The following is a 25636-nucleotide window of genomic DNA, read 5'->3' as shown; positions in this document are numbered from 1 at the left end:
CCTCAGTTTTACAGAGGGGGCTCCACGGTGAGAAACATACAGTTCCCAGTGTATTTAATGCTGAACGTTCCAGCCAAAATACAGCCACAGTTTTCACTGGATGGATGGATGAGTGGATGGATGGATGGATGGATGGATGGATGGATGGATGGACAGACCCAGTTGTAAGGTAAGTAAAGCAGCCCTGGCATGGAGAACGGGGGCGTAATGCCACAGATAGGGCCGGCGGCAGTGAAAGTCGGCTCCTGCCAAGCTTAAGCTGCTTAATGAGACAGAGCGAGAAAGAGAGCGGGAGAGAGACGGAGGACGGGAGCGCGCGACAGGGGGAGAGAGAGAGAGAGAGAGAGAGAGAGACGCGTAGAGAGCGCCAAGGCTTTAGAGGATCAGCAAAACGCTGTTTTTCTCTTCTTTTTTTTTTTTTTTTCCCCCCACTCCACTTTACAGCGTGTGCTGTGGTGGCATCTTCGGATGCGAGGGCTTTGTAGTTACGTATGAATGTCTATGCAGAGCATAATAAATTTCCAGGGAGGGCCTTGAACAATAACGAGTGCATGGACATAAAAAGGAGGAAAAAATGTGTGTGTGTGTGTGTGTATATACACACACACACACACACACACACACACACGGCTTTGTTTGCAGTACTTTATATATATATATAAAAATAAAATAAAATCGAAGCACAGGGGCCACATTGAGAAATGACAGAGCCGGGGCAAATTAAGATAAGGGGGGAGCTAGTAAATAACAAAAAAAAAAAAAAAAAAAAAACAGCACGAGAGCTGAGCTGCAAGACGACAACGACAAAAAAAAAAAAGAATGAATTTCATGCCGCCCTCACGCCAGCCCCACCAGCCGAGGTGAAGTCCCTGCGCCCGCCCTGCCCACCCTGCCTACGCCATTCCGCACAGGAAATCCCATTACAGCCTGGCACTTCCCTGCCGTGGGACGGAATATGGCAGCAAAGGGCGGAGCGGCCAGCGGCCGCAAGGCAGGCGCTCCGCAGGCTGTCTGGGCCGCCCTCCCCCCTTCCCTACCGCATCTGGCCAAGAGGAATCTTTTGATGCCGCCTGAATAGCAAATTGGCCGTGCAGTGTTGCGCTCACACGGAAAATTGGATCTGTACATTTGCATAATTTCTGTTGCTCGAACGGGGAGGACGTGTCTGTAAAGAAAGCCGAATAAACAAATCCATTCGCAAAGCGGGCCCGGCCGTGTAGGCTTTCGGAGGGGCAGCCATTACCGGGAACGCCGCGAGGAAACGGAACCGGCAAAATGTCCCTGTTTGTGACGGATCGCCCCCCCCCCCCCCGTGTGGGCCACGCGGCCTGTTCATTTTTCAACCTTGAAACAGGTTCGTCCCATTCACGCCGTTGTGGCGGGATCGCCGGCATCACCTCTGGAAAATCATGGACTGTTTTGTGTTCAGATAAGCATCTCTCGGGGCGAGAGGAGTGGTGCGGCCTTTTTGAAATGAACCGTACGGATATAAATACACCGTCGCGGCCGGTATATATCGCACGTGTAAACAAGGTCTGCCGAGGAACGTCGCTGGCTTCACCTTCGGTGAACTTCAGCAGACGTTGTTTTCACTACTGTGATGCATTGGCGCAGGGCCCTCGAGAGAGGTTCGTCATTTAGGATGACAACACTGCCATCTAGTGGCGGTCGGGGGCACTGGACTGCACTGAGGTGGATGATGCGTGCAATTTCTTAAAAAAAAAAAATATATATATATATTTTCCAAGGACACCTGTGGAACGTCACTTTTTGTCCCTATCTCTACTGACGAAGGAAAAATGGGATTTGGCCATCGTCGCTTAATGATGTCACTGTGATAAACTGGCGTGCCTCTCTCCCTCTAAGCCCCGGCCCAGGCCGGTCAGGTGTAATTACATATGTCCCGAACAGACTGCCTCAAATAACTGGAGGGCTTTTTAAATTTTTCAGTGACAATGGAAACCGTGGGGCCGTGGTTTTTTTGGCCAGACCGGCATTTAATCGCAAACAGAGGGCTCAAGAGCCCTGAGCTGTCTTAACAATACACGCGGCCTGAACCCCACATCAACTGTCAGATTAAAACAGATTAAAGTTACAGCAGATAAAAAGCATTTTCCTGATGGTGTGACGGACAGATTTCCTCCTTTGTGTGTCCTCTTGGACATTTATGCCCAAAATCTGTGCTCCAACGGGTGGTAGACGGATAAATTTCAACTTCAAACACAAATGCACACACAAACATACGTATATGTTAAGGCAGTCACAATTAATGTGTCAATCATGTCAATTGTCATTAACGTGGGCCACATGGTGGTGTGGTTGTTAGCAACATGGCCTTACACCTAAATCCAGTGTGAATCCCAGTGTTGGTGTGGGTTTACTCCAGGTCCCCCAGTTTCCTCCCACTAACCAAAGCCAACATATACACGAAGTTGACTGGTGACTCTAAATCGATTCTGGATGTGAGTGTGTGAGTGCCCTGTGGTGGATTGGTGCCTAGTGTCCTGGGATGGGCTCCTCCGGCCGCAACACTGAGTATCAGGACTTTGCAGTTAAGGATGTGACATATGACACAACAGATCTGAAAGTCCTTCGCTGTCCATCTCTAAACCTTGCATCTGTATGTTGCATTTACATTATTAAATGAAAAGACTGCCTGAAACATTGTGCCAGAAAGTGTGTCTACACCTGTGTTGTCTTTTGTGTGCGCAGAGTAGAAATCAGCCGCGACCAGATGAAAATATTTCAGTGTACACAGTGTCGTGTGGTGCTGGTTCATTATATTAATATAAATCAGCATTAATATAATAACATTTAATGTTGGCCAACTGAACTACTGGTAAGTAATTTGATCATCACCCCGTCACTCACCAACTGAGCCCTGTGTCATGGATTTAAATATGCATTATAGCAATAGAGATTAATGTCTGCAACTCCCATGTCAGCGTTAGGTCTTCGCTAGATTAAATAGTAACTTTGGCATGAAAGGCTTTTGCGCTTGAGCTCCCCCTCGCAGCCCAGAGCACATCTACCCCTCTAACCGCTGTTTATCCAGGCTGCACGACAGCGCACCGGAGGGCCATCCCCCCCCCCCCCTCACACACACACACACACACTCCACCGAGTCTCCGCCCTGCAGGTCACTGCAGCAGCACCAGATGTTAGGTCCAGGCCAAAGACCAACCACCCCCACTGCCCGACCAGCGGAAGTCTACATAAGCTGCTCTCACAGACTGCATCTACTCCCCTGGGAACGCTGTGTTTATGGGGGGAAAAAAAACACGCACTCGCTTACATCCACGATTACGCAACAGCACTCAGGGGCTCGTCAGGGATCACTATTAACATTTAACATGTCCGTTTTGTTCTTCGTACACTCCGTGTCGGGGAAAAAACAAAGAAGCAAGAAACAGAGAGGAGCTTGTTCCTGTCTCGCGCTCACACAACACTTTTTCCACCGCCGTGATGGCTGTTTAGTCACAACCCAGGGGCCTGGCACCCACGTTCGGACCGCCGGCTGCGTGAGAGCCCCCCCTCCCGCCCTGGTCCATGCCACCCATCATCGAGCAAACTCAACATTCCCATAGCAACGCTCAAAACAGCGGGCGAGTTCTTCAAAACACAATGGTGACCTGGCGTCGGGGCGAGCACTGAGACTCCTTTCACGAAACGAAGGCGGGACTGCGCACGGTGGTAAAAACAGTGAGGTTAAACTCATTTGTCACGAATTACTAAGCGAGACCTCTCAGCAAAGTTTGTTAACCCAAGCAGTAAAACACACACACACGCAAAATAAAAATCCCTGAGAGAAACGACAAGTCCTGCGTCTGAGTCAAATGTTAACTCAGGACACATTAGCATCAGTATGCTTCACGCCCGAAGAGGACGCGCCTTTTTATATGTTTTTTTTTTTTTTTTTTTTTTTACATGTTGCTTGTTTTCGGCTGAGGGAGTGATGTGAACAGGGCCGGCGTGTGGCACAGGCAGTATAGGCAAATGCTAAGGGCGCCATCCATTCCGGCGGTGCCACAGAAAAAAAAAAGTGTTTCTTAATGACATGACATTACCTGCCACATGACTTAAGTAGTTATAATTCATTATAATATGAAACTTTCCTATGAAAACACCCCCTCCCTTTCCCTTCCACTACGGCAAGCCAACAGGCCAATTATTGGCTGGTTCACAATGCATTTTTAAAGGTAACACCATTAAAAACCATCACAGCAGCATAAAAAATATTTGTACAATTAGTGGTAAAATGCCGTTCGCCGTTCATGTGCAACTGCTGTAAAAAACACAGTACTAGTGCGGTAAGTGAAAGCGAAGTGAAACACTGCAGCACAGCACACGGTGACACAACAAAATGTGTCCTCTGCTTTAAACCATAACCCTTGGTGAGCAGGCCAGCAACCTTTTCGATTACAGGACTCATACTCAGGCTCATAAAACTGCTGTTGGTGCTTCCTCATTGAAACCATATATCGGTGTAATCCCATATTGTTGGGTGCGCCACGATTCGCACCCCTAGTGGCGAGTTAGGGCGTCGTAGTGGTACCTGTGCTGCTGACGCTGCTGGTGGCGGTGAGGGTGGGTAAGGGCAGGGCGTTAGTTCCGGTCGGTGGGAGCTCGCCGTGGTTGAGCTGCTTGACCCTCTTCAGGTGAGACTTGCCGTTGTAGTGGACCTGTGCCTGAGCGGCCGAGTTGAGCTGGATGTTGCAGACCTCGCACAGCGAGAACAGGAGCTTCTTCTTCTCCTGGTGGAGCTGCATGTCAGCATGAAGGCCGTTCCTCGGCTCCTTCAGCTCCAGGCAGGCGCTGTACGGGAAGCACACGCGGCCGTTTCCCAAAAGCTCCGTGGGGCTTAGGGGTGTCTTCATAACTGCCTGAGTGAACATAAACAACAATTTTTAATTATTCTCCAATCCTGATATAACACCACCACCCTTCACCACACTGAGCAGGTGCCTGGTTAAGGACTCCGCCCGTCCCTCCACTCGTGACAGAGTGACTGCCGGCCGATCTCCTCTGCCCATCTGTTGCCCTCATGAAGAGCCCAACTCACACGCCGCCCGCCCATGGGGTGTTACACAACCCACAGTCCCAGCAGAGCCATGGAGTGGAAGTGAGGTTGAACGACCTCCCAGCATTCCCCTGCGAGGTTTATTTGAAGAATCGGCCCTGCTGCCTCAGCTCCTATTGTCTGTGAGCGCTGGCTTCGCACAGGGTCCGGCGTAATTAATAATAAGTCAAGCACAATGGGGGCCGCCAGATATATAGAGAATGTGGGATTGTGGGAAACGGGAACACAACAAATTGACTGTACAAATGGAACAACTGCAGCACAATTCCATATGAAACAGTCTGCTGCTCAGAATAAATCTGTTTAAAAGCCTGTTACCTAACATATGTTTAGTTCTGTTTTTTATATACTAGTACAGCTCAAATGTGTGTTTCTTTTCATGTGTGATATAATCATTTAAATGCTAAATGCTGTAAATTTATTGCAAAATAAAATAATATTATAGGGTTTATGTCAGTTGTCATGGAGTATAGCTCACAAAAAAATCCAAAGGATGTCGGATTACTAGAATATTCCATACAACCAACCCACAAAGGATCACAGTAGAGGAAGTTATCTTAATTTTTTAACTCAATGCTTGGTCGGGGCTGAGATGTAAGGCCCATTCATACTGGACATTATGATGCATGTATACCAATGGCAACAAGTATTTCCATTAATGTGTCATACCAGATATAGTCTAATCTGGCACACAGTTGGAAGTCGCCACCATCATGTTGTGGGTAACAGGGAATTGTACACGTTTTAGTATGTACCATTTCCTCCGGATTTCAACTTTTTCAAAGTTGTTGTCAACATTCTTATTTTTGATTTGATACCCGGAAAAATGTGATTAAATGTGAGATTGATTGAAAGAAAAAAAAGGGCATATGGTTTTTTTTAATGAAATCAAGACATTTTCTGTGTCATCGAGTGTTTCTTGGACCATTGGTCAGATGATGAAGGATTATTCAGAGACCCGGACCTTTCACACCTCACATTACCTCACATTACCGTATCTTGTCAAACGCGAGGAACAACCGGGGTCTGTGGAGAACGGCTGATATTCTTGGTGTGAAATCGCCCGGGAAGAGGCAGCCAACCCCATGAACAGCCTTTGTACAAACGCGATATCTATTAAGCGCCGGGTTCGGTGGTTGAGGCCGAACGCGCCGTGTCCATGTGTCCCTCACTGGACAGTAATCCTCCTGACACAGGCTCAGTAATCTCCCCGGGCAGCTGCAGGCTCTAATCCCCGCAGATAAACTTCCACAAACTTCTCACGGCATTCCGGCCATTCAGCTTCATTCGTTCGCCAACCACCTAGCCTCAGCAGTCCCGCGCCTTCGGACGTAAATAAAAATAAAAAAGGGGAAAGTAAGCAGAGAGCAAATTATCGCCTTTTCATCACATTTCCCCCGCGCTATGCTGCTTGCACCCGCATCATCCATAAGACTTCTGCTGCTGGTCTGCCCTAGTTCGCTGCTGGGAAAGGAGGACAGGCTGAGGAGCAGCCGTGCCGCAGCGTTTGGTTGACCCGTATTCCGCTGGCGGTGTCTGCAGACATCTTGCATCGTGTCCCCTCCCTCTCGGCCGCGCGGGAGCTGGCAGGAGCTGGCCACCGCACTGCTACTGGGACGCGAGGCGCGGCCGCTCCCCCGGGAACACCGTGGGCTTTCCAAGGTGCCAGGGACACAGCAGTGGAGGTGCCACGTCACACGCATCCTGCAGGGTAAACACACACTCGAAACCCATATGTGTGTGTATAAGTGTGTTTCTCAGTGTAAGAGCTTATTATGGCAGTATAATAACTGAGAACTTGCTAGACGAAGAATAAGAATAAGATTTGCATTTCTCACTTGGCCACGTGTGTGAAAAAAAGTCATGCACACAATAATGCCTCTATACGAGTACATACACAAACCATTAAATTATGATAAAAATGTATTCTATGCCACATTAATTAAGACCAAAACTTACAGTATCAATGACTTTTATGCTTAAGGACTTGTCCACATGGACGTTTCGAAATTCCGTGGTGTTTGCTTGACACGCTTTAACATTTGCTGGGATTTCAGCAGAAAATTACAGCAAGAAATTGTTGCGTGCAGTGTTAATTTGATGCCATCCGAACGCTGGTGCTGAACGTCCGTGTCAACACTTTAATTTGCTCCAATGAGCTGAAAACGGTCGGTGTCACCTGACGCCACGCACGGCAGAAAAACGGACGTCCACGAGAACGAGGCCTTACTTTGGAGCTCGGCTAAATCATAAACAATAGTCAGCAAGAGAGTAAGTGTGTTGAGTAAATATTAAAACTAATATATAAAATGTACTACGTAAGAGGTGTCTGGGTAATGGGTTGATGCGTCAACGCCGCCAAACTGCTGAGACGTTACTCAGGACTGTCTGAGAATTAACATCGCGCTGTAAACTTCAGATCGATAGAAAAAGAAAAAAAAAAACTCACACTCATGCTTCCAGGTTGTCAGACGCTGAACAAGACCATTAAGGGAAGTTTGAGAACAGCGGCTAAGCGTAATGGATTTCCTGAGGAAGCTGCGAACCAGTAATGCATGGTTTTCCCGTCTGGACGTAAGAAACCGAGAGGAGGTGGGCTCCCGCTGTTCCCTTTTCTTCCCTGAAGGCCACGGCACTGCAGAGCCACCCTGCGCCATGGTGTGAGGAAAGGCTTTCAGTGTAGAGAAACGATACAGGAAAGCCATTACAGTCAAGAGGAAAGGTTTATGTGAAAATGGAACAGCAGAGCCAGCAAAAAAAAAAAAAAAAATCTCACAAGGGTTCAGCTGTGAACTTTCCGGCCCTTAAATCAGATGTGTGGCTTCTGTAATGGGACTGGTGTTAACAGGAGCTTCTGACAGTATTCTCACCCCAGCACACGCTTTATCTTTAGAGCAACCGAATAAAAGTCACTGCCGAAGAATCGTCTCTTTAAATTCCCATTTAAAAACCGAAGAAAGAATATATCCAGTTTACACCACATCCTGAACTAATACTTTGTATTATAAAATAAAATACAAAGGTTGCCAGATTGGTCAGATTTGCGTGAAATTATGAGCCATCAATACAACTGTCTGTGAAACTGTTTAGTTGCATACTGACAGAATAACAAATATTTACGGAAAACAAAGAAATATCAATATTAATAGTCACTGGATGGGTTTAGGGGGGTTTTCTTTTTATGACACTGATGTGGCAACCCAAGCGCCCGCCCCATTTGTTGTCCGTTCACACCCTGCTCATTCGCATGCTGTTAACTTGCTCAGGTCTTTCAGCATGCTTGCCCGGTAGTCTGTGTCTCACCGACATTAATAATGACTCTTTCCACTGCTTCCCTTTAACAGCAAATTGCCTCAGTTCCTTAAAGGTCAGGTTATTAAGGTTTTACACAAACCGAATATGATAAGTGTCAGAGTCTGATCATGTCAAACTCCTGCCGGAGGCGCCAATTGGCTAAGGCGAGGCCTGCGTCCCTTGTTTTCTGAGGTTTGAGTGGGATTTCTGGCTCACTCAGGCATGCCGAGCACAACAAAACGGTGAGAATCAGCAGGTCCCCGGGTGACAGGGAAGACAGTGACCCCGGACAAGAATCAAGATTGGTTTATTGTCAGTACAACAGTCTACACAGTATACCGTGTACTGAAATAATATCACACACAGACCCCCTCATAGTGCAATCGTATAGATACATATATACACACTAAACTAATCTATACTAACTAAAACTAAAGCTTAAATACTGTACAGGTTTCTCTACAGGAGAAAAGTAGAACTTTTCTGTACAATAAACAGGTCGAACATCATGTAGGACGCTTGTTGTCATGATCCAAACCGGAGTTTCACGTTGGTCCTGTGTAATGTTTCCTAATCGTGTTCACCTGTGTCTGATGTATAAAGCCGCCCTGTTTGTGTCTGTTCATGGTCGGGTCATTGTAAAGTGTTACATGTTACATGGTCACCTGTTACCGGATGTCTCCCCTGTCCTGTTCATCACAAATTAAACCCGTTTCTTGACGTCGTGCGAATGCGTCCTTCTTCATCATCAAGTCTTGTCATCATCTCAGATCACCTGCCTCGCTATGCCAAATGGCCGTGGCACTTGTGAGTGGAAATGTTGGATATGAATCAATATGTTGGACAACGGCACATCGAACAATGCTTTTCAAATACTACTCGCGAGTCCTCTCCCTTATCGTACACAGAAAAAAAAATTACTATTACATTAAAAACTAATGTAAAAAATGTGTTTTATTCATCATGCAGTTGGTTACTCGTTAATACGTTGCTGGCCTGTGGATCAATATTATAAATAGAATTGTGGTGTGTCACACCTACGCTATGAACTTTTCATCCTGATCATTTTCACCTGTGCTTTGTCTGGTTTAAATTCATAAAAAATCTTCTCGGTTTCAGAAAGAATTCCACACCAACAAAAAGACCTGGGTGTGTAAGACGAGGCAGGTTTATTTATATAGCACATTATCATACACAAAAGGTTATTGAAATTTAATAAAGTGGGGAAAGTAAATTAAAAATGCAATATGAATGCAAATATTTAAAAAGAAGGCAGAGGACAGTAGTTTTTGACATTCGAAACAATGATTAGACCAATATTTTTGACGTGGGTGGATGTCTTAAGTCCTCTGGATTCCGGGTGCTCACTAAGAATTGCTCGTCACTCATTATTACCGAACAGTGAACGTGAACAGTGAACATGAACGTGAAGTGATTGTCATTGCGATACACTGCAGCACAGCACACGGTGACACAATGAAACGTGTCCTCTGCTTTTAACCATCACCCTTGGTGAGCAGTGGGCAGCCATGAGAGGCGCCCGGGGAGCAGTGTGTGGGGACGGTCCTTTGCTCAGTGGCACCTCAGTGGCACCTTGGCGGATCGGGATTCGAACCGGCAACCTTCGGATTATGAGGCCACTTCCTTAACCTCTAGACCAGCACCGCCAATAAGACAGTTCAGGTGACATTACAGAGCGCCATACAAATGGGACCCAAAGGGTGCATCTTCCATTCCGTTTCTGTGTTTACTTTAAACGAGCGAGACGAAGTCCGCGTGGCGCCAGTCCCATTTAACGTCTCGCCAAACGCAGGGCTCCATCGCTCACCGTAAATATGGCTGCTCACTTTAACGGCTCCCTCAGCCATCTAGCCGCGGCGGCACAGTTCGTGTCAGGATGAGGGGACCGCGGCGCTATGAAATGAGTTGGCTATTACCAGCTCTTCGGCTTAGAACAAATGCGCGCACAGATGGAGAGAGAGGGCAGCAAGCAGTGGGAATGGGCTAATGCCTCTCCGTCTTTCCCTCTAAAAAAAAAAAAAAAAAAGAAGAGAGAGAGAGTATTAAAGCAAACGTTAAAGCGGTGCATTGAACTGTCCTCATCCTACCAACTAGGGCAGCACAATTAATCATGCGTTCATCAGAAACTGCCTTTTCTTTTCTACCCCAGTGCACCAGGTTCATTCCTCATGCCGAAGCGGCCATTATTAACAGCCATCGCCATGTCAGTGAAAATGTCGGTTTATGTCATCATTGCGTGGGACCGACCGCGAACACGATTAGCCTGCAGGCCTGGCGGACCCTCGTCCACGACATCTGTGGGGGTTGGCAGGCTGGCTGGTCGGCTGGTAGGTAGGGCGCTCGCTGTGCTGGCCCCTCCCCCATCAGCTGGTTTCCGACAGTCTATCATCACTAACGCGACCGCAGATGTCCGACACAACCTCCGTGCACCATACAGCAACGGCAAGCTCGGCAGGCCATTAATAAACGAACTGTGCTCTTTTCGCCAAGACGTACAGACATATGTTCGACCTGGTGACACGTTCTGCCACTGTCAGGTCGATGTCTCTCCCCTCGGTCCATGAAATTCAGAGACCAGAAGAATGCAATGCTAACAACTGCACCAAGACGTCCGTGGGACTCTTTGACACAGCGCTCTGTTTGTGTTTGTGACAGCCGGCAATAAATGCTGTTGTGCATGAAATGTGAAAATCTGCTTACGGTGCAGTCAAACGCGGCAGTCGGCAAGGTGAGGTGTGGGAAAATGGTTCAGGAGGACATTGGGTCATAAGCTGAAGGCAACTGCTTGGCCAGACCTGGTCTAATCTAGTTAATCGCATTCAAACAAACACGTCTATGAATAAAAAATACAAATTCATAGCCAAAGTTATATCAGACACTGTTCATACAAGTTCCCAACAGCCAACATCATTTACATTAGAGGCAAGAAATACTGGTTTTCAATACTTTATAGTCTTTCGTAACACCGTGTTTAGGGTTAAATGGCTGTACAAGTCTGCTGGAAAAGATGCAGTGGAACTGTGAATCTGCAGAAATGAAGGCCAGGGCTGGTGACTTCGATGAAACTCGTTCTTAGATTTGCGGTGTACGTTGTAACATTACCATTCAACAACCAGTCTAATGGTAATTTTTTGTAATAGCATTTCGAAAGGGCAGCATACTCCATATTCCAAAGGTGGGCCTAAACAACAAATATATAACAACAATATGGAGTAAAGTTCACATGTCTTTAAGGTAGAGGTTCGGACAGGAGGAAGCCTTAAAAAACTAAATAATAAATTAAAAAAAGGCTCAGTGGTGGCCTAGCAGTTAAGGAAGCAAGCCCGTAATCAGAAGGTTGCCGGTTCGAATCCGCCAAGGTGCCATTGAGGTGCCACTGGGCAAAGCACCGTCCCCACACACTGCTCCCCGGGCGCCTGTCATGGCTGCCCACTGCTCACCAAGGGTGATGGGTTAAAAGCAGAGGACACATTTCGTTGTGTGCACCATGTGCTATGCTGCAATGTATCACAATGACAATCACTTCACTTTCACTTAGAAAAAAAAAATCAGTTCACTTCCACTTCACTAACTGTACATAGGAACCAAAAGCCCTAGTCTGATGAAGATGTTCCACGGAAAATTTATGGTTTTAAAAGCCATATAGATGTCTAATTGTGGAAGAATTTACCGAGAATGCTAAAAACTGATTACTGAAATATTGTATTAAACTGTAAATAAAAGAGATGTTTTTAACTTTAACAAAATACTGATAAAAAGTCTTACCACCCATGGTTACATTATATTTCACAGTGTGAAATATATTGCCTACGAATTTTATTGACAATCTTCACATTTTATGTGACAAGATGCCATTGCCATTCCAGCCCTAATTAAGAGGAACTAAATGCGTGGCAGCGCTCAGTGTAAGAAGGGGCGCTGAAAAGTCTCATTAGCGGGGCGCTCCCGGGAGAGGCTCTTACCCGGGCTGTGCACACGCCGCCAGATGTGCACCTCGATAGCACGTGCCCGGCGAGCGGACTGGAAGCTGCACGGTAAGAAGCTACGTCCATTTACATTTACATTTACAGCATTTATCAGTTTCCCTTATCCAGAGCGACTTACAATCAGTATTACAGGGACAGTCCCCCCCTGGAGCAACTTAGGGTTAAGTGTCTTGCTCAGGGACACAATGGTAGTAAGTGGGATTCGAACCCGGGTCTTCTGGTTCATAGGCGAGTGTGTTACCCACTAGGCTACTACCCCCCTTCCGCCTTCCAACAGACGGCCCTGGTTTCCCCTGTCCGTCGCGGTATGCCGTGACTCAGTGCCTTGAAGACGGACCGTCGGAAAAAGCGTCCGGTGCCCTTGAACGTTCTGGTTAGAGAAAATGCAGTCCGGTGCGCCTTCCCTGCGCCTGGTTTGGCGCATTTAGCAGAAACGCCGGCGGAAAATCCTGTGGCGGGACTGCTTCGGGCGTGTAAACAGTTGCTGATTTACCACTTACACAGCACTTTACTATCAGCTGAATCACGTAGACAACACACACACACACACACACACACATATATATATATATATATCAGGGTCGGGCCTACCAGCTCGACTTACTGTCCATCTCGTCCCTAATGTTCCTGTAAAAAGCCTCTGGGACGGCGGTCCGCTCCGCTCCGCTCCGCTCAGCTCACACAAGGGACTTCAGGGGTCCTCTGACTTCCCTCAGACTTGGTGAACATAACCCCATTATTTCACTCAGTTTTTACGGCAAAAACAGCCAGGTGCTTCAGAAGCGCGCCGAAAAGGGATTAACAGAGTGAGCGAAAGCGTGGAGGACTAATCATATCTGAGGCTCCGAATCGGCTTTTTTAAAACAAAGCACAAGTTAAAGGTTCAAAGAAGGTTAATGACTTGCCCTGGATTTTGCAGACGGGCCACCGCAATTCTGCTTTCATCTTTAGGAGCCTACAGGGAGATGATTGTCTCACTCCCTGGGAAAGAGCTCCCCATCTTCCCACCAGCCATTTTTGACAGCCGAGGGTGGCTGTGGATGGAAGGGATGGTGAAGGAACCAGCGTGGTTTCTCCTTGCATCGTGGCACACAAAGCCCTTGGATGACCTTGACCTTCCGCATTGATGGCAGCAAACAATGGATTCGAAAAAATAAGGAAAGGGCCTCTTGAACCTGAAGGATTTTCACGCGTCATTAATGAATGGATAAAAACGGGCCGTGGTCGCACAGGCGAGGACTACGTGATGGATGTGCTGATAATTTGACACTGATTCGGCGCGAACCCATCGATCCGAAGCTTTGCCCTCACCGCCTAAAAGAGGACGGAGGAACAAAGAAGGGACGCGGGGACGCCGGGAAACGGAAATAGCTACCCGTTTCATTTAGCGTCCTTGTCGCAGCAGGAGAAGTTCAAGCGTTTAAAAAGAAGTTTCTGGAGACCCTCCACGGACAGGTCTCCGAAGTGTCACCAATACTGATGGTGGGGGGAGGAGACAGGTCCTGCTTGTCCGTGTGTTCGGCATGTGGAAGTGGAGAAGCGGGACTGAAAGTGCCTTTGGTTCCTGATAGCGTGACTGCGCTCCCCAGAGAGCTTTTGGAAATAAAATAAAGAACTAAAACAGAAGGAGAGACGCGGGTCCCTGGTCACGCAGCATGCGTGACACGGGACAGGTTCCTTTCGGGAACGGCCTAAGCCGCGCCCCGGAGCGAGAGGTGCCGGCAACGGAACAGGGCTCAGATGGTAGCAGCGTGGGCCCGCAGGGGCGGGGCCTAACGCCGGCCAAGGGAGCGAGCCGCGCTGCCTTCCTCTGCTATGTGTCTTAAGGTCGCGGCGACCTTGTCGCGGGAGATCTTAATTAACCTGGCCTACTTACACCAACACTGGGTGGTGTAAAGAGAGAAGGATGCAGAATAATTTATAACGCTCCAAGTCGCTACAGGGAGTCCTCCTTTTATCAATTAAACTAATTCAAGTGTGAAGAAGTGAATCACTTACACGAAAGCAGTCCGAGTGTAATGTGGTAGTAGTGGTGGTAGTAGCCTAGTGGGTAACACACTCGCCTATGAACCAGAAGACCCGGGTTCAAATCCCGCTTACTACCATTGTGTCCCTGAGCAAGACACTTAACCCTGAGTGTCTCCAGGGGGGGACTGTCCCTGTAACTACTGATTGTAAGTCGCTCTGGATAAGGGCGTAAATGTAATGTCAGCATGCTTCTTTGAACGTAAAAGTGAGTTCGCTTATCAGAGATACACTCAATCACAGTAAAATTGACCTGTACTTGTACTAGTCTATTTAAATGTTTAAGTATATTTGAAAACAACTGAAACCAACGTTTACTACTCATACACATAAACTGTGGACTAGTATTACCAAAGTGCTAAATTAGCTGTTTAGCTAAAACCTCCATTCACAGTATAGATTTGTGTATTAAAGGTTTACTACTGTTAACCATACTTTACGAACTGTGTTTTTTATGAAGTCCCAAGAAACAGTAATAAAAGTGATTACTACTACATAAATTATACTATGTAAATCATACTTGGATTTTACTTCATTCGTTTTATTTGTCGTTGTTTGGTAAGTTATGGGCCACACAGTAATAGAATGAATGTGAACAGACCATTGAGACCATAATGAAGGTGAGATTCAGACTTTACAGGTTTTTTTTTTTTTTTTTTTTTGAGTAATGTGTACGGTAATAACACTTCCAGCCAGACGCATTAAAACAGTGTTTTTACACCCTTTTAAAAGAAGGCGGGAGCATGTCCCACGCAGAATTAGGACATCCAGTTGCCAGCGTGTTGGCATAATGTGTACAAAAAGGCCAAATGGATTACGGGTCACAGGCGGTTTTGGATCATGCCACACAAAATGCTGTCAGTGGGAATTATTTCCAATATCATAACACAGCATTAAAAAAAAGGGACATGTTTGTCCCTTACAGCTGTTACACATTCAGGATTCGGATTTAACCATATAATTATCTTGGGAGATGGTAATCCGTCCCGGACCAATCATCTCCGCGATGGCATACACAACGCTTGGCCGCTAACCTACTTGCGCGGCCCTTTGTGCTATAATTTGTACCTCCGTCCAATCAGATTACTCTTAATCTAAATGACTGGCGCCCTCAGCGGGCGGATAATCTTCAAGCGGCAGGTTACAAGTGCACAGCGAGGAACAGCGGCCAGCAATGCGGGCCAGAAAGGCGGCCGCAGACCCTCCGAGGTGATCGGCGAGATGCACCGTCCATCACTGGAGGTAAACGCGCGGTAAACACGTGGCCGAGGCCGCGAGGGTTCGATGCCTCCTTAAAAAAAAGAGCATAACCGCGCGGAGGAAAGAAAATCATTTCGAGAGTGCCACGCAAATCAGGGCGGCCTTCCGAAAGCTCAGCGGGGTATCATTCCCCGCCCCCCTGGACGAGCTGTAGGGATTCCGGGACGGAACCGTCTCCGCCCGCGCCCCGAGCTCCCAGTTTCTATTACAGCACAATTCCTTTTCATCCGCAGACGGCCCATGAATGATTAACCAGCCACGCACTTCTGCTAATGGAACTCCTCGTCCCCGTAATGTTACTCCAGACGGAAACCGTAAAGGGGCGGGGCGAGTCTTCCAGCCTGACTGATTATATTAAACACTCCCGACGCATTACCGCCCCGCCCCACAATCGTCTGCTTTCTCTGACCTCCGCCCAAAACCGGCTCTGGAAAATGTCATTGTCACAGTCGGAGGCCTCGGTCCACTGACAGCTCGTGTTATGAGACGTGGCGGGGTGACGTAATCCATTCTCTCCCGTTTCTCAGCAGGGCGCCGGGATCTGGCGGTGTGAGTTTCCGCTCTGACACTCTGGTATCGGCGCTGAAAGGATTACAGGTGGCCAAATGTTCCGCAGCTGTCGCCCGGCCAAATCGCACATCTCTCCGCACGTCGGATTCCGCGAGCTGCCGTCTATTTTATAAAAATGCAAATCGCATTATTCGCCGGTGTAACTCGATTCCGGCACACGCGGTGCCATTTTATCAACGGGACCCGCCCGTCAGTTCTCCTTCAAACCTTAGGTCAACGCAATTACGTCATCAGGATTTACAGAAATATAAAGAACTCTATCTTAAAAAAGTGAAGTGATTGTCACATGTGATACACAGCAGCACAGCACACGGTGCACACAGTGAAACTTGTCCTCTGCATTTAACCCATCACCCTGAGTGAGCAGTGGGAAGCCATGACCAGCGCCCGGGGAGCAGTGTGTGGGGACGGTGCTTTGCTCAGTGGCACCTCAGTGGCACCTTGGCGGATCGGGATTCGAACCGGCAACCTTCTGATTACAGGGCCGCTTTCTTAACCGCTAGGCCACCACTGCCCCCGGGAGTGGTGGAGGGGGGGATCTGACTACACACCCAGAAGATGAGTTTTAAAAAGGGTTAAAATGGGAGGAGCCTGTTGTACGATTGACAGTTCTCACACACACAACTTCCTCTACAATACTGTTTCTAGGTCTTAGCTCATATCTATATCTATATGCATATCTATATGCCTCATGTCTATTCAAAAATGGTCCCATCTCCTCCATCGTCCTCTGTTCCGAAGGCGATGTCAGCACATGTTATAAACACGACGTCTCAGGACCACGTACACTATTATTCCAACCACGCAGATTATCTACACTTTACACGTCTCAATACGGCCCTTCATCCGGGCTCGATCGATATCCGCGCATTAAAAATACTACCAGCGGTCCTCGAAGAACGAAGAGCTGCCAGCGCTGCTGAGCTATTTCAACACAGGATGTGTAATTACTTTCCAGGTTTTAAAAATAAACGTCTAATTACTATTCAAGGAGCAGAAATCTGTGGCCAAGGTATTTTTTTTTAGCTTGAGAGTTGCTTTCAAATCATTTTTGGGTTAAGTTTCATAACTGGCCAGCGGAACTGATTCCTTTGATCCATTTAAAAGCCATCGGCTTGTCGACTGATACGTCCTGTGTGGCAAATGAATAAAGCACCACCTCGTTTCAGGTGAACAGAAAGATCAGTGTGTTAAGCTCTTCTTCTTTCCTCAAGGAAAATTAAACTTCATTACAAGACACAGCTGCATTGTCTCTGGTGACAAAATTGTAAAGGGTGGTAGTGGCCTAGTGGGTAACACACTTCCAGGTTCAAACCCCACTTACTACCATTGTGTCCCTGAGCAAGACACTTAACCCTAAGTTGCTCCAGGGGGGACTGTCCCTGTAACTACTGATTGTAAGTAGCTCTGGATAAGGGCGTCTGATAAATGCTGTAAATGTAAATCGCGTGCCGCTGTTCTTCAAAATGAATTGCCCAACGATGATGGTGACGATGGTGGTGAATTCTGACACAAGGGTAACACAGCGGGCGCTCGGAATTCAGCAAGAAACTGAGAAATGTACAGGGCGATGAAAAGTCCGACAGGCTGTTCATGCAACGTGGAAAAAAAAAATTCACATACGCCTCAACTGCTGTGTAACTGACACAAATGTAGTTTTCTTATTAGTGCTCCTATAAGGTGATGCACACAACTAAACGTGTCCTCTGCATTTAACCCATCACCCTTGGTGAGCAGTGGGCAGCCATGAAAGCAAGTGTGCAAAGGGGACGATACCTTGCACAAGGAGACCTCAGTGGAACCTTGGCAATTTGGGATATTGAACCCACAACACCCACAAACCTAATATGTGGCATATTCTGGAATCTGTACAACCAACCAGGCATCATCACGTGTGAGGAGTTTCCTAAAGGAGACCCTGAAATATACAGACAGGTATATTTGTGTCTTCAGTGTGCCAGGAAAAAAATGTCTGAAAGTCATAATTGCCAGCGTGCCGTTCTTAGAAATGCAATAAGTTGCTGTGCAGCTTAATCTGAATTTAAACCATGTGATTGGTCAAATATTTTAGGAGAAGCTGAGAAATTGCAATGCATTGAAAGAAAAACGAAACCGAATAATCTGAGGGTTCTCTCATACATGTGAATCGCAGCAAGCTGAGCAGGAGGACGAGCGAAAAGCCCATTAGGGATGCGGAGGTGTGGTTAACTGGATGGGGGGGGGATGAAATATTCAGAGGAAAAGTGGTCTTATGACACAGATTCCCCGTATTTTTGCTCTCCGCATCCAGATTCCCAGAAATAGTCCCAGTAAAGGCAACCCAGGGATGATTCATTATCCCTCGAAAAAGAAAGGATTTCCCCCCCCAATCCCATCCAGCTTCCAGCTTCTCCCCCTCCTGCTAATTACTGGACCTGGCCGACCTTCCCAATATCCCAGTTTCCCGGGACGTCGGTTATCATTTGTTAAGCTCGGCAGAGACATGTGGGACGGGGAGGCAATTTATTTCTGCCCCATTCCCAACCAGTTAGGAGCAACCGCCCCTGGGCTCCCCGAGGACAAAAAAAATAAATGTGAGGTCAAAGGCACGCGTGCAGATGGTGATGTAGGTGGCTGGTTACAGCATTGCATGCTCTCATTTATTTCATATAATTAGAACACATTAATCCACGTGGCATAAACGGCAGCTTGTGCCCCAACGTTGGCCTTTGCTGGTGGTTGCTCTTTCGGTATGAGAGACGATATCCACACAATTAGGATTAGACTGATCTTCAAGATATCGGCACCAGGGGTGGGAAACCATAGCTGAAATATTGTTGTTGTCCATTGACAATGACATGCATCCATGCAGATTCTACGATACATGATGTATACATGAGTTTTCTATACAATTATGGTATGTGTATAATTTGGAATAAAATCTAAAATAACTTCACTGTATTTTTTGGGTGTCTTTTAACATCACTGCTGTCTTCCTACTACAAAAATACAATTCATAGCACGATCGTCTGTGTGCCAATACTGTAAACTAGTGAATTGCTTATGTCACCAAAAGGAAGTGTCTAGACTAATTTGAAAAAGTCCATTGTGAAACGCAGGCCGCTAATCCTGCTTAAATTGCAGGTGTAGGTTTATGCAGAAATGCCCGCTTCACACACTCAACTCATACATCACTTTCACACCAAGGTGAGCCTTCTATAAATCACACAGGACAGAATGGGACTAATTACCACCGGCCACTTACACAGCATGCAGACCGACAGGATGCTGTACCTGCTTTTTCATGTTCTTTCACATTTTTGCGCAATGATGCCAGACAAAAAACTAAAAGGTCAAAATCACTGGGGCTATGCCAAATTCCTCAATATATGGAATTACACAATATGATATCGCAAACCATGTAAGGGGATACATCATATGTAACATTTTTATCATTTTTTTTTATATTGACATATTGTGACAGGTGGCATTCTGAGTCCTTGCCCTGCATTTCTGATCAATAAGACAATAGGATGAGTGTTTGTCATATGTACAGTACAGGCCAAAGGTTTGGACACACCTTCTCATTCTCATTCAATGTGTTTTCATGACTATTTACATTGTTAGATTCTCACTGAAGGCATCAAAACTATGAATGAACATGTGGAGTTAAGTACTTAATAAAAAGTGGAGACCTGGCCTCCACAGTCACCGGACCTGAACCCAGTGGAGATGGTTTGGGGTGAAGCTGGACCGCAGAGTGAAGGTAAAGGGGCCAACAAGTGCTAAACACCTCTGGGAACTCCTTCAAGACTGTTGGAGAACCGTTTCAGGAGACGACCTCTTGAAGCTCATCGAGAGAATGCCAAGAGTGTGCAAAGCAGTAATCAGAACAAAGAAACTAGAATATAAAACATGTTTTCAGTTATTTCACCTTTTTTGTTAAGTACATAACTCCACATGTGTTCATTCATAGTTTTGATGCCTTCAGTGATAATCTACCAACGTAAATGGTCATGAAAATAAAGAAAACACATTGAATGAGAAGGTGTGGCCAAACTTTTGAACTGTACTGTTTATCTATATGTATATGTGAGTGTGTGTGTGTGTATGAGCAAATATAAAGTGGTCAGAAAGTGTCTCTAGGTCAGGAATAAACCTCTGCCGTCCGGTTCTCACGCTGCCTACAATGAGCTGATGTCTGAAAAATCACAATTCACACAATTCTGATAAATGTCACAGTGCTGCTGAATTACGTTGTTGACAGACCCGTACGAACAGCATCACCCAAAGCCAGGGTCACACTCTCTCTCAGTGTCTTCATAAATCACCATAATGCACCAGTCAGTAGGGGCATTGGGGGCGTAATGTTGTACACAACTCAAAATCTAAAATATTATATCCATATATTTGGTTTCATTACGGCAATCAAGACAACAGAAACGTTTCTGTACAATAATTGTGCATCGACAATATTGATTTATTACTAAACAACACAGAGCACTTTATATTTGGATCAATGATCTAGAATATTCTGGAAGGCTTTCAAAAACATTCACTTTTATTACCGTATTAAGTACAACAGCAGTAAGAAGAGCAATAAAATGTTCATCACCTGCAAAAAAGGCATGTGCCCCTGAGTACAGGTTTTACGAGGCGAGGGCCGAGAGACGTGGCGCCCGTCTGCTGCTGCCATCCGCACGCAGGTGTCCAAAACCATCAACTTTTTTTCAGTGGCTGCCCACGCGGCCGCAAATCAGCAATTTAACCTGTCGTCGCCGCCACCCCGATAAAAAAACCGCCGCCTCTGGCTTCGAAGGACGCGTAAATCAGGCGACCGCGGGACGACGCTGTGCCAAAGGGCCCTGGTCTGCAGCCAGACAAAGTGCCACACTCCATACCCGGCGGAGCACGGATCACTCCGGCCTCAGCGCGGCTGTCAGAGCCTCACCAGCGGACGCCATAGCGCTCTCTGAGAAATGCGTACGCGCATGGCAATTTCCCACTGGGCCGTGTGTGCGTCAAAAAAATGATAACCAGTTACGCTTAGCGACTCAGACGCTGGTGAGGGGAGCTCATCTCGGCACGAGCAAATAACAACGAAGGGGGAACCGATCGCGGTCAGGTCCAGAATCAGGACCTCTGGAGACCACATCGTCCGAGAAGCCGAAGCGTTGCCTGACAATTGAAATAACTATATAAAGAGCATTCGATGTCCACGTTCTACGCCCCTAACTGGGTTACCTCATAAATCACCAACAGACAGACAGAGAAAAAAAAACTAATACACGGGAATTTGTTCGGTTTCATTCATATTACATAAATCTAGGACAGTGACTTTGTTACGGATTCTCAATGTAATAAACGGGTAATAAATTTCATGTTGTCAGAAGTGACTTTACAAAATTACAACAGTCGTTCATCACCTTCACAAATCCTGGCTTGTGAGAACGCCTGGCCCGGCCCGTACCCCTTTATCTTTATAAAAGCTAGATTGCATCAGCACCACCGCTTCCATCACCAGCTGCTAGCTAGCTATGCCTTCATCCCCCCCGTTCGCACAATTTACACAACTTGGTGCCCTTGTGCTAGTCAGCAAAATGTGAGTAAATAAAGTCATAATGTTAAAAATGTGTCAGGGAGAGCGACGTCCTCCGACCCCGCAGGTTTAAATAAAGTTGCGTCCATTTATCGGCTCTGGGAAAGGGGCGTGGCCTCGGCACCTCCGGTGGACACGCCCCCAGGGTTTAAGGGCAGGGGGTATATACAGCTGAACCCGACGGTGCGTTACTTCACGATTTGCGTGATCGTTCTCATTCCAATTCGGCCGAATGGTTAATGACACCTTTGGGACTTGAGGCGACGCGAGGTAACGCAACGCGATATTAAAATAAAAAAAGAAAAAAGGGAAGTGGACGCGTGATCACGCACAAGCTGCAATAATCGCATTACAACAGGACGCCACATTTTTGAAAGCAGATGCCCCCACACAGTGGGGAAAAAAAAAGTCCACGCCGCCCGAGACGTTAACTGGAGGGACCAAATGTCACACAAGGTCAAACCGCGGCAGATAAGAACACATAAACGCGCACAAGGTAAAAAAATACACGTTACGAACTTCCTCGCGTGAATGGACGGGCGGCGCCGATGTGCACGGCTCAATGGCGTGGGTTTATTAAAAAAAAAATCATAGTAATCAAGAATAACAGGAGTAATAATTTAAAAAAAAAAAAGAGTCTCAAAACGCGGGAGTCTCCTCGGGACGCTCTCCGTCCCGAAGTTGGCGGCGCGTCCACTTCGCTTCGCGTCGGAATCCCAGAATCGTTTGCGGACGGCGACAAATAAACGTCCGTGTCGGCCAGGTGCGAGGCGACGAGCCGCGGCGGAGCCGGGAGGAATTGGGTTACTTCTGCGAAGCGCTATCAACGCCGCGCCACTTCACTCACCGGCGCCGCCGTCGACCTTCACCGCCACGGCGGAGCTCCCGAACACGTCGAACGAACATTTCAAGATTAAAAAAAAAAACAAAAAAAAAACAGCAGAAAGCTCCGCGAGGAGAAGAAAGTGTCGGAACTCACCTCCTGGTGGGAGTTTTGCGTGGAGCGCGTCTCGTTCTCGGGCTCCCGGCGCTCGACGGCGATGCGCGCGCGTCCCGCCCGGCGCCGAAGAGGCGGCGCGCATGCGCGTCACGCCGCCCGCCTCACCTGCGCCCGCCCGGCGCCGCACGGGAGAAGGACCCGCTCCATCCCATCCAGCCTGCTCATTTAAAACACTGAATTTATTTGTTTTTTGGCCTTTTTTTTTTTAAGGCCCCCGGTGTCGGTTTAGGTTATTTATTTATTTAGGTGCATATCTGTAGTTCGAGGCAGTCCATAAAGTGTCCACAAATATATTATCGTAAAAAGCTCTCTTTGAATTCAATTTGGCTGATTGGTTCATTGACTGATTGATCTAATACTTGTGTGTATATCCTAGTGGGCAGCGGTTACACCTCCACTGTTGAGAGTTTGAATCCCGGCTTGGACCTTGTGTGTGTGGACAAGGCCTCTGAATTGTCTCTAGGTGTGAGTGACTGGTGTGACTGCACCTTACGGTGGCCTAAGTCACTCCCGAGTAAGACCCTGCCCGTGACCTGGCATGGGCTCCAGCGGTCTCCATCCAGGCTGTGGAACGAGGGTTCAGCTCTGGACCTGAGATCTAAATCCAGGCCTTGTTTTTTTCGGTTCTCCCAGGTAGGTATTGATTCTGATTGGCCTCTGTGATTTCATCCTTGACTGAAGGCTGAAAAACCACCAGGGCAATCTTTACTTACTGTTACGCTTCCATGGGAAATGGGGAGGTGGGGTACAGCCTATGACTGGAGGGGTACAGTTGATAAAGGCCTCGTCTGTTTGCTTTTCCTCTGATTAGAGCAGCTTAAGTGGTTAAGTACGGTTCACAACGTTTCTACTCTCCTTCTATTTAGGATTTGCCAGGAGGTTTGGACCCCTAATTGTATGCTATAGAGATGGCCATCCAGTAAAACCTTATTTTAGAATTTAAACACAGGCCTTTACAAAGCCACCTACTCAGAACTCCACCCTCCACCCATAGACTTCCTCTGGTGACTTTGACCAATGATGGCAACCATTTAAATACCTCTTTTTAACAGAGGCCGAAATCTCAGCAACATCTACATGGTGTCAAAAAGCACCAGGATGGACCTTTCAGCAGGGCATCACGAGGCAGGAGGTGCGATACGAATCTGCGTCCAGTGCAGTGCTTTTCACTAGACGGATGTCATCATTATACGAGAGGACCTGGGTCTTTTTTGAGGTAAAAACAGGATTGAGCCTCATCTGGGCTGAGAAGCAGGCCGCCCTCTGCTGCGTCTCTCCGATGCATTCTTCTCCTGCAGACTCCGGGGAGTCGCTGTGCACGTGGACGCGGACCCACAACAGTCACATTAGCGACGTTAACGTATCGTCTCCGTGTGATGTCTCTAGTTGCATGAGAGACTTTTTGGGAACACGGCAGCACAATTTTGCGAGGAGGCATCTGAAGCCTGACCCGGAACTGTGTTTAGCCACCTGCAAATTTCTCACGACGCATCGTGCCTATCTGAAATGTAAAAGAGCTCCTGTCATGGCTCCAGGGTGATTTTTTTCCAAAAGAAATATAAAAATATACAATTGAGCCATAGACTAAATTGTCTGGGCGGTGTTCTGAACACATGGCAACCAGGATTTAATTTTTTTTTTCCCCCCCGCTGTTTCCATCATCCCGGCAGCTCTGACTATAGTGATTTTGAGCTACCCGTACTTAGCAAAATACCTCTTATGAAACAGCAGAATTGAAAGTAACTTCCTGGTAAAGCGGATAAAGGAGTAAAATTGAATAAAAATGTACAGAATGGAGCACGTTCGGTTTTGGTTGGCACCAACCACCCCGGCATGCCGGAAACCGCCCACAAGGTCGTTTTGGAGACGCTCTGACCCAGTCTAGCAGAGCACTACATTTTGCCATTTTCCTTGGTTCCAACATATCAGCCCAAATATATCTTACCCTTTTAACATTGCAATCATTCACTTCAACTGTGGTTGTAAAATTGCGAATAAGCCACTGATGCCACTTCTAGAACGGCCAAAGTTGAGTTGTGGTCATCTCTACCCACAGCCTACAGTAAGAGCATACTTGAAATCAGCAATAACTCATCTTCTGTCTTTGGTGAGACAGGTTATATTGTGCCAAAAATGCCAGTGAGACATGGTCCTACGCTGAGAAACGACTTAAACATCATAAATTATTATTTAGAACGCAGGAAGGCATGCGCATAAATGTCAAAATCCAGAACATCCACGGCCATTTCTGACGGCACTGCTGCACAGCGTGAGGATTTCGCAGGGAGCCCATAGCAGACGTATTTATTTTTAGGGCTCCGTAGATCTCTGCGCGGGGCAGTGTCCCGTTCCCCGATGTCATACAACATTCATCTGACAGCCTCGAAATCAGCGGTGATGCCACGGCCCAACCCCCGCATCCCACAGGAGAAACGCTTACATCCCATTACCCGCAACTGGAGGGGACCCACTTTCAGTCCTCCGGTTGCCATTGGCAAAACTTTTAAGGTCACCGTGAAGGGGGAGGAGCGCTTTCAAATGACTCCTCTACATTATTGGGAGTTCAGAGACTAAATAGAAATACTAGGGGGAAAAAAATAAATAAAAAGTTTGGTCCAGCAGGGTGGGGCGCATTAAGGCAATGAAAGTATGTGGGCTTCGAACGGTGAGTACCAACTCGTCCTGTTTAGTCCGCATCGTTCGTTGTCCTTTCAACAGCAGAGAGATCATCTTTTCCTGTGCTGGGCACAAAACACCGAACCAGCAAAGCACATTTACATCAAATCTCATATATGGAGAGGTTTTAAAAGGGAGGCCACACT

At 47.1% G+C, this 25636-nt stretch overlaps 1 protein-coding gene across 2 annotated transcripts in view; it reads right to left on the bottom strand.

The window, feature by feature from the left end:
• Nucleotides 1–22914, bottom strand: part of znf385b (zinc finger protein 385B) — a 75914-nt gene extending 53000 nt beyond the window's left edge. The window contains exons 1-2 of one of the 2 annotated variants that reach the window (XM_028991052.1): nucleotides 22794–22880; nucleotides 4556–4883 (exon numbers count right to left, since the gene is read on the bottom strand). In XM_028991052.1, the coding sequence (XP_028846885.1) occupies nucleotides 4556–4877 (322 nt within the window). In that variant the 5' untranslated portion in view covers nucleotides 4878–4883; nucleotides 22794–22880. Of the gene's footprint in view, nucleotides 1–4555; nucleotides 4884–22793 lie in introns of both variants that reach the window. The other variant, XM_028991053.1, reaches the window with a different exon arrangement.
• Between the last annotated feature and the right edge of the window lie 2722 nt (nucleotides 22915–25636).

The sequence above is a fragment of the Denticeps clupeoides genome, chromosome 9 (assembly GCF_900700375.1).
Source record: "Denticeps clupeoides chromosome 9, fDenClu1.1, whole genome shotgun sequence".
Taxonomy (NCBI): Eukaryota; Metazoa; Chordata; class Actinopteri; order Clupeiformes; family Denticipitidae; genus Denticeps; species Denticeps clupeoides.
The sequence above is the reverse complement of the archived record's forward strand: the minus strand, read 5'-3'. Positions and strand labels throughout refer to the sequence as shown.